General features: G+C 45.8%; 1 protein-coding gene across 1 annotated transcript in view; it reads left to right on the top strand.

Moving 5' to 3' along the window:
- The window catches only part of LOC134358655 (semaphorin-4D-like), a 92,881-nt gene extending 82,903 nt beyond the window's left edge, over nt 1-9,978 (top strand). Inside the window, exons 12-13 of the mRNA XM_063071111.1 lie at nt 3,281-3,342; nt 9,547-9,978. Of these exons, the coding sequence (XP_062927181.1) occupies nt 3,281-3,325 (45 nt within the window). The 3' untranslated portion in view covers nt 3,326-3,342; nt 9,547-9,978. The remainder of the gene's footprint in view (nt 1-3,280; nt 3,343-9,546) is intronic.
- Nucleotides 9,979-10,209: the final 231 nt, after the last annotated feature.

Genomic DNA, 10,209 nt, shown 5'->3' on the forward strand with positions numbered 1-10,209 from the left:
GAGATGCGTTTGAGAGCAGAGTTGATGGTGGAGGAAGGGAAGCCCCTTTCTTTAAAAAAGGAAGACATCTCCTTCATCCTTGAATGAAAAGCCTCATCCTGAGAGCAGATGCGGCGGAGACGGAGGAATTGCGAGAAGGGGAAAGCATTTTTGCAAGAGACAGGGTGGGAAGAGGAATAGACCAGGTAGCTGTGAGAGCCCGTAGGCTTATAGTAGACATCAGTAGATAAGCTGTCTCCAGAGACAGAGACAGAAAGATCAAGAAAGGGGAGGGGGGTTTCGGAAATAGAATCTCTTACTATCTCTCCTTTCAGTTAGTCCTGACGAAGGCTCTCGGCCTGAAACGTCAACTATACCTCTTCCTAGAGATGCTGCCTGGCCTGCTGCGTGCACCAGCAACTTTGATGTGTGTTGCTTAAATTTCCAGCATCTGCAGAATTCCTCTTGGTAATGAACTGGTATTCATGGGTTCATGGCCCATCAGTAATCTGATGGCAAAGGGAAAGAAGCTGTTCTACCTGGCTTCTCCTATCATCATCTAGCTAGCCTCCTTCCCCTCTCCCCACCTTCTTTATTCTGACATCTTCCCCCTTCCTTCTCAATCCTGAAGCAGAGTCTCAGCCCGAAGTGTTGACTGTCTATTAATTTCCATAGATGCTGCCTGACCTGCTGAGTTCCTCCAGCATTTTGCGTGAGCTGTTCTATGGTTAGGTCTCCCTCATCTCTGAGAAGGACCTGCTAGCGTAGTTAAGTGCTCCAAAGACACATCACTGTTATATTAAAACATAATATCACCCAGACTTGAGATTTAATCCAGATCCTGTTTCACCTTGCCTGTCATTTTTTGATATTACTAGTTTCAAATCATTTTTCAGCCCTGCCAGTTGATTATAAATTTCTGGTGCTTGAGTTGTCAGTGGCATGTTGATTTAGCCCCGCCTGCTGTAAGGGAAGTGAATTACAGCGTATTTGCAGCACAAAGTCCATTTTAGTGCAGTGATCAAAGTGGTCTACACACAAATGCTGGAAGGACTCAGCAGATCAGGCATGAATGATGAAAACCTGATGAAGGGTCTTGACCAGAAACCTCTCCGTAGATGCTTCCTGATCTGCTGAGCTCTTCCAGCACTGGATTTCCAGCATCTGCAGAATCTCTTGTATTTATGAACTAAGTGGTCAGATGGTTGTGCTAGTTGGTTCTTGAACTGAATCGTTGAAGGTAAGTAGTTGTTGTTGAAATTGGTGCTGTGAGACTCTGGGCTTCTGCACCAATGGTAGTTTCGAGAGGATGACGTGGCCCAGATGGTGGAGATCTTTGACGATGGATATTGCCTTTTTGAGGCAGTTCTTTGTGTAGGTATTACCACCAGCGGTGAGGAATGTGCCTGAGATGTGTTGGGCAGAGTGCACCAATCCACAGCTTCTTCCACTCCTGTGCATTTGACTCCCACAAACAGTGGCAGTGTGACCCACAACACTGTTCCAATACTGTTGAAGGATGGTTACCTCATTTCAATTCAAGAGAGTATCCCATTTGACAGAAGCACCCACTCAAAGAGCCCATTATGGGACAGTGACTAGGCAGGTGACCTTTGAGACTGAGGGAGAGAGGGAGTTGGGGGTGAGATGAAGAGAATCCAGCATGGAGAGAAAGAGGGGGAAGGCATAAAGAAAGAGAAACAGTTGAGGGGGCAGGAGAGAAAAGACTTGGCTCCATCCAGTTTCTTCTAGATATGAGCAAACTATTATGATTTTTTTCTCTCTTCTTGCTTTCCTCACATTAGGTGTGAGCACCATTTTAAACAGTGACTGCTGCCCTGGTGTACTCTGTGTACCGGGAGATACCCAAATGCTATCATTTGTTCTCATCCTGGTCCAGTCCTGGTGCATTACCTGTGAATTGTAGCATAAAGCAAGCTGATATTTAGCACAGAAGCAGGCCCTTCTGCCCAACATCTGTACTAACCAAGCAGATACCCATTTACACTAATCCCATAGTACTCTCCTTAATTTCCCACCAGCCTTCCCAGATTCCCCCACTCACTGGGGACAATATACAGAGGCCAATAAAACTATCAACCCACACGTTGATAGTTGCGGAAACAGGAGCACACAGGGGAAGTCCACACAGTCACAGGGAGCTTGGACAGATTCCACACAGACTGCTCCGGGGCTCTGGGTTGAACCGGGGTTGCTGGATTTACTGAGCTGAGACTGTGGCTCTGCCAGCTGCACCACTGAGGCACGTAGGCTGCAGCCTGCGCACTGGTAAGTGGGATCGGTACTGACGGCCATGGACAGGGATGTCACAGTGCGACTCTGTGACATCAGAGCGTGTCAGAGCTCTGGGACAGGACCCTCACACTGCACCAGGGATCTGAGGCTTTCCCTGGGCAAGAGGAGACTAATTTGGCCTCTGTAAATTGCCCCAAGTGTGTAGATGAAAGGTAGAATCTGTGGGAAAGTGAGAACAGGATTTCAGCACAGACTATGACAAATCTGAAATGCAAAGGGACTTGGAAGTTTTTTGTGCAAAACACCCAAAAGGTTAACTTCCAGGTGGAGTCAGTGGTGAGGGAGGCAAATGCCACGTTAGCATTCATTTTGAGAGGCCTAGAGTACAAGAGCAGGGATGTGATGCTGAGGCTTTAAAAGGCACTGGTGAGGCCTCTGGTGAACAGCTTTGGACTCCTCATCTAAGAAAAGATGTGCTGGCATTGGAGAGGGTTCAGAGGAGGATTCTGGGAATGAAAGGGTTATCTTAAGATGGCTCTGGGTGAGGGGATCTCATTGAAACGTCTTGAATGTTGAAAGGCCTAGACAGAGTAGATGTGGAAAAGTTATTTCCCATGGTGGGGATGCCTAGGACAAGGGGGCACAGCCTCAGGATAGAGGGGTGTCCATTTAAAACAGATGCAGAGAAATTTCTTTAAGGAGACCTCTAACTCTCTGAACCCAAAAGTAAACTTTTAAACGTTTTGTAAAACAACTGGGAATTGGAAAAGGGGAGAAGGAAAAGAGACAGGAATATGCTGGTGGAACTCACTCAAAGGGCAATAAACTCGTTCAGTCACTCCCAGTGGTAGTGATCATGAGTGTGAGCCCTGTTCACCGGTTCCCCTTCACTAGGATGAGGGGGTGAGGGGGGACGGTGTGAAGAGGTAGCTGTGGCCTTGTGACTGCCACTGCTCTCTCTACGTGGCAGTGGTGTGAATAGTCCTCTCTGGTTCTCTGACCTCAGCTCCTACACTTGGCTCTAACTTTGTTTCCTCTGTTGCAGAGCGAGTCTGATTCAAGACATTACGAACGGGAACAAAGGGTGTAAGAGCAAAGACCCAGTGGGTATGTAGCTGTTTGATTTCATGTGGGCATGAGAGATGTTTGGTTAGGCACGTGGATGTAAGGAAGATGGAGGGAAATAAACATTGTGTAGGTAGAAGGGATTAGTGTTTTTAATTTGCTTTTTACCTGGTTCGGCAAAACACTGTGGGCTGAATGGCCTGTTCCTGTGCTGTGCTGTTCTATATGTTTTCGACATTCTTTAGTTGGATATCTGCAGGCTTCAGTTCAGTACTTAGAAATGCTGTTCAAACTCATGTAATAAATGGAAGAGCATACAGTTTGCTCCAACCAAACCAGCTGAAATGACCATTGCTGTATCATGAAAATAATGCAGGAACATTTAGAACAGAACCCATTGTTGACTGCAGAACACTTTAGGTTTCATAAATGGAATCAAAAGAAGGGGAGTCCATTTCAGCATACATGGCTGAATTGAAGAGATTGCCTGAGCATTGCCAGTTCACTAATGGGCTTAATGAGAGATCGTTTAGTTTGTGGAATCTTACAAAGAGACATTCCAAAACTGCTTCTAACAGAAGTGCAACTTGCTTTTAAAAGAGCAGTTGAAATTGCTGTATCAACAGGAACAGCAGACAGAAACACAATTGAGTTGTAGTCAAGAATGAAAGAGAGTGTGAACAAAATTGCAATGTCTGAACAGAAACAAACTTGACTGAACAAATTGTGTTACCATTGTTTCAGGGGCTCACATACACCAGACCAATGCAGGTTTAAAGGTGAAACTTGCAGAAAATGCAACAAAGTAGGAGACATGGCAGGCAGACAAAAATTAAATGGAATGCATAGGGAAGAGGGCAAGATAAGAAGCCAAACTGTAGTCTCAAAAAGAGCAATAATCTGCCTGCTGTCGATGAAATATTTGAGAGTGACACTGGACTGAGTAGCCTTGAGATGTACAATGTGAAAACTAACAAGGGACAAGCAATATGGCTTACACCAGAAGTGAACAGCAAATTAATTAAATGAAATTGGGCACTGGCTTGGCTGTTTCAGTCTTTCCACAAAATGAGTTTGAACAGCATTTCCAAGTACTGAGCTAAACCTGCAGATATCCAAATAAAGAATGTTGAAAACATATAGAACAGTACAGGCACAGGAACAGGCCACCCAGCCCACAATGTTTTGCCGAACCAGGTAAAAAGCAAATTAAAAACACCCAAACACTAATTCCTTCTACCTACACAATGTCTATTTCCCTCCATCTTCCTTACATTTATGTGCCTAACCAAACATCTCTTAAAAGCCTCAAAAGTATTTGCCTCTATCATCCATGACTCTCTGAGTAAAAAACTTATCTCTCACATCCCCCTTGAACCCACCCCCTCTCACCTTTAATGAACGCCCTCTGGTATTAGACATTTCAACCCTGGGAAACAGATACACTCTGTCTACTCCGTCTGTGCCTCTCATAACCTTGTAAACCTCTATCCAATCTCCCCTCAGCCTCCATCACTCCAGAGAAAACAACCCAGGTGTCACATGGGGGCACTAGGAGCAGACACAAACGCGTCTTGTGAGATTAACTAAACTGAGTTTATTGCTCGTTACAAGGGGAGCAAAGCAGAAGCGGGAATAACATAATGGACAAGGACTCAGGCCCTGGACTAGGCTGGGACTAAGGGTCTGGGCTAGGACTCGGAACACAGACCTCGGAGCCAGGACTCGGAACACGGACCTCGGAGCCAGGGCTTGATACTTGAAACTTCCAGAGTCAGGGACTCTTCGTATTCATTGGACAGACCCAGACACAGGACATAAAACACTGAGCCGGGAATCCTTCTTAGACACAGGACGGAGTCGGGACTCTTCTTGACACAGGGTCAGGATCCTTCCAGGGTACAGGGCTGGGACCCCTTTTAGACACACGACATGGATACGGAGACCACACAACGATGGACCGTACTATAACTGGGCACAAGTACGCTCCAAGCAGCGGCAAGCTCTTGACTCACCCCGGCGGGTTAACTTTGACTGACCCGGTCTGGCAAGGGAAGGTGGCTTGCTGGCACTTGCTTCGGGAGGAGACTGGGCTTGCTCCAGCAAGAAACTTAGTTGGCTCCAGCCAGATGACATTGGCTCGCACTACCTTCGGTGATATCATTAACGCTCTCGCGCCGAACAGCTGAAAGCCGAAGACTTATAAACTGCCGGTTCAGCCGAGGGTAAATTGTCTCCAATCACCAAGCCCAATGGACACGGGAGAACAGGGAACCAAAGGGAAACAGGGAGTCAACGGTCTGGATCATAACACAAACAAAGTAAATTTAAAGGGAACCCGATCCGGACCATGACACCAAGTTTATCCGGCCTCTTGTGATAGCACATGTCCTCTAAAACAGCCAGCATCCTGGTAAATCTCCTCTGCCCCCTATCCAAAGCCTCAACATGCTTCCTATAGTGAGGCGACCAGAAATGTATGAAATACTCCGGATGTGGCCTAACTAGAGTCTAATGAAGTTGCAACTGTGACGAGACTCCTTGATGAGGATGGCCTGGACCCAAATGCTGAAGTATTCGAGGCAAGGATTGATACATGGTTTCAAACTGGATTGAGAATCTGAGCACAATACAAACACTAGATGAAATCATGAGTAGGCTTACGATCGAGCACCGAACATCAGTTCAGGTGCTATTTAAATACTCAGTCCTTTGCACCCAAAACAGGATTGCCAATTAGCAGGACTGTCCTGAATCTTTAAAGAGGCCGCTCCAGCTATCTATACTCCAGGGAGTTGAAGTGTCTAAACCTTGGCTGCTGGTGCGGATGGGTGCTTGTTGTAACAGCAACATAACCTCTTGACTTTTGAACTCAGTGCCTCGACTAATAAAAGCAAATATTCCATAAGCTGTCTCATCAACCTGTGTAGACACTTCCAAGGAGCTATGAACTTGGATCCCACGATCTCTCTGCTCAGTAACACTGTTAAGGATTTTGCCCTGAACAGTGTACTGTCTCCTTGCATTTGCCCTACCAAGGTACAACACCTCATATTTATCTAGGTTAAACTCCATTTAAACTCCATCCTCCTTCTGTGCCCATATTTGCAACTGATCAATATTGCACAGTGTTCTTTGCCAGTCCTCTACACTATCCACAACTCCACCAAGCATGGTATCATCCACAAACTTACTAACCCACCCATCTAGATTTTCATGCAGGTCATTTATATACATCACAAACAACAGAGGTCCCAGCACAGATCCCTGCGGAACACCACTGATTAAAGACCTCCAGCTCGAATATGTCTCTTCAACTACAACCTTGTCATCTATTCACAAGCCAGTTCTGAATCCAAACAGCCAATTCGCTGCAGATCCCATGCACCTTAATCTGGATTAGCCTCCCATGAGGGACTTTGGCAAGGACCTTACTAGAATCCATGTAGACAACATCCACTGCCCTACCCTCATCAATCTCTCTTGTCACCTTGTCAAAACTCTCAATCAAGTTATTAAGATGACCTACCACACACAAAGCCATGACGGCTCTCCCTAATTTGGCCATGGGTTTCTAAATCCTCATATGTCCTATCCTTAAGAATTTTCTCCAGCAACTTCCCTACAACTGATGTGAGACTCACCAGTCTATAGTTCCCTGGATTTTCCCTTGTTCCGTTCTTAAATAGAAGTGCAATATTAGTCACTTGCCAATCCTCTGTGACCTCGCCTGTAGCTAGAGAGGACACAAAAGATACTGGTCGAGAACCCAGCAATTTCATATCTTGCCTCCTTCAATAACCTGGGGAAAATCCCCATCAGGCCCTGGGGACTTATCCATCTTAATACTCATTAGGAGGCCCAACACTTCCTCCCCCTTGACCTCTAAACACCCTAATGTATTTATATACTCAGCACTGATCTCCTGGTCCCCCATATCCTTTTCCTTGGTAAATACTGAAGCAAAGTACTCATTAAGTACCTCACTCACATTCTCTGCATCCATGGAAATGTTCCACCCTTTACCCTCGAGTGCTCCCACCCTGTCCATAGTTATCCTCTCGCTCTCGATGTGTGTAGAGAATGCCTCGGGGATGGGGCAATGCTCATCACATCGAAATAACAATCTGATTGTAACCTGCCGATAACCTCCCTGTGGTGCCCCTCCTCCTTCCCTTCTCCCACGGTCCACTCTCCATTCCTACCAGGCTCTTTCTTCTTCTGCCCTTTACCTTTGCCCCGATCACTTCATTAATCCTCTCTCTTTCTCTCTCCACATTCCCCCTCTCCTGGCTTCACCTATCACCTTCCAGCTTGTACTCTTTTCCCTCCTCCCATCTTCTTATTCCGCCTTCGTCCCCTTTCCGTTCCAGTCCTGATGACGTGTCTCAGCCTGAAATGTCAGATTTCTCTTTATTCCTCTCGGTAGGTGCTCCCTGCTCTGGTGAGTTCCTCCAGTGTTTTGTGCGTGGTGCTCTGGCTGTAAGAATTTTGTTTCAGGAGGCCCCTGCAATCTGCATGCTGCTGCAAGTAGAACTGTGCTCTTTTCCCACCCAGTTATAAGCAGGACAGTCCCAGATGTATTGGATATATACTTGCAGGCTACCCCAGCATGAACACAGCTATGGCGCGATGGGAGTTCGGTGGGAGTGAAATCCTGAGCAGAGGTGGGCCGCACTACTGGCGAGAAGGAACATCATTGGTGGTGATGAAGCACACAGTCTAACCATGGCACGTACATCTGTTACGCCCAGGAAAATGGGATAAGCTACGCAGTGATCTCCTACAAAATCAACGTATCTTAAATGAAGAATTGTTCAAAAAAGTCTAAACAAAATTGTCCACCCTCTGTTAAAAGAGAATTCCAAAGATGTTCCTTGCATATACATAGGTATAGGTTTAAATCAATCAGTTGACATCCAATTTATTTAGTTGCAGTAGCTGAGATGTCAAGACCGACTCCTTCAGTGATAAGATAGATGCCAAGGTGAGGTGGGGGGAACAAGGGAGCAGAGAAGTAGTGGACGTGGTTGTGGGCAAGATGACCGGAACATGGTGTAGGATTTGTTTTTGCAATAGAGTTTACTCTGATCTGGGGTATTTCTTAGACCATAATGATGAAATTCGATGGGCCAAATGGCCTAATTTGGCTCCCATGTCTTATGGTCTTATAGGAGCAGAATTAGGCCATTTGGCCCATCGAATCTGCTCCACCATTTCCTCTCAGCCCCAATCTCCTGCCATCCCCCCCCCCCGTAACCCTTCATGCCCCGACTAATCAAAAATCTATCAACCTCTGCCTTGAATATACCCAATGACTTGGCCTCCACAGTCCACAGACCAAGTGCCATTTTCTGTTTTTATTTCAGATTTCCAGGATCTGCAGTATCATATGCTGTTGACCCAGGTCCCCTTCACAGTCGAGTCACACCTTCCTTTGATCTGCTAGGCAGCAGAGCTGTGCCACTAAACACAGTCAGGGGCTTTAAGCTGGAGCACATCTCAGAGGTGGCTGGTAGCACTCACAATCACGGCATCCTGTCGCTTTCATGTCCCTTTTTTATGTGTAATCTAAGATTGCTGCATTTGTGAAATGGAGCCACGTTGCCCCGGATGACTGGGCAATTGCAAGTAGGTCTAACTTTCATGCACTCTGCTTGGTGTTAAGCCACACATTCCAGGTGAACCATGCCTGTGATTGCCCAGTGAATCCTTCACTTAGTTTCCCCTGGGCATATCGTGTTGATAGACGTGGTCAGACAGCGCAATCACACACCACAAGCTGTATATTACACAGTCAAGGATGATGTCGTGCAATGTTCCACTGCTCCATCAAACTTCAGAACATTGGCATGTGACATATCTCCAGACAAACTGTCAATATTATAATGTGGGAGAGGGTGAGATATAACTCGATTAACCAAACCCATTTCCTTGAAGTCTTCACCAGAGGAGACTTCCATTCCTTCTGGATTCATCCCAAGAGTCAACAGTGAAAGGTGGACTGGGAAGTGTGCAGCTGTGGAGGCCAGGTTGTTGGGTGTATTTAAGGCAGAGATTGATAGGTTCCTGATTGGACGTGGCATCAAAGGTTACGAGGAGAAGGCCGTGAAGTGGTTGAAGAGGAGATAGAGAAAAGGATCAGCCATGATTGAATGGCAGAGCCAACTCAATGGGCCAGATGGCCTAATTCTATTCCAATGTCTTATGGTCTTATAGAAACCTGTACCTTTTGCTGTGAAACAGGTCACTTAAACTTCAAGGAACCGGTTGGTTAGTCATCACTGAGACAGCCAGCGGGGTTACGAGGAGCCTGGTGCCCTGATCAGGCAGTTTGATGATGAACCAACACGTCACAATACAGGTAACTATGACAACCTCACCACAAGGCAAAGCACCATTCAAGAATTGGAACTAAAATAGAGACTAGAGTCATCGGAACCAGAAGGCTTCAAAATCATAATCAGGCTAATATACCATGTCAAAAATACAGACGGACCCAAAGTTATGTGTTGTACCTCGTATAATAGAGAGAATATATTTAGACTTGTGAGAGTGGAGCTCATTATTCCCATTCCTTATTGGAGTTTGTGTTTCATGGTCACATTCTGCAATGTAGCCTAAGTAATTCATTAGTGAATCTTTCTATTGATTAATTACATCTTTGCATTAAATTGTTTTTCCTCCATTTTTCATTATGTTTGTTATTTCATTTAATCTAACAAAAAATTGGTGTTGTGCCTTTCCCAATTATGAATTACAACATAAAGCTCAAAATTTACTCCGTATCCACCTGACAGACATCTTTGGTAGCCCATCCCTAGGCACCAGTTGGCTGAGGGGTTGCTATGCTATTTTAGGGATCTCTAAAGGTTTAAACACATTACCGTGAGTTTGGAACCCAGGTAA

Source organism: Mobula hypostoma, chromosome 19 (genome assembly GCF_963921235.1).
Source record: "Mobula hypostoma chromosome 19, sMobHyp1.1, whole genome shotgun sequence".
Classification (NCBI taxonomy): domain Eukaryota; kingdom Metazoa; phylum Chordata; class Chondrichthyes; order Myliobatiformes; family Myliobatidae; genus Mobula; species Mobula hypostoma.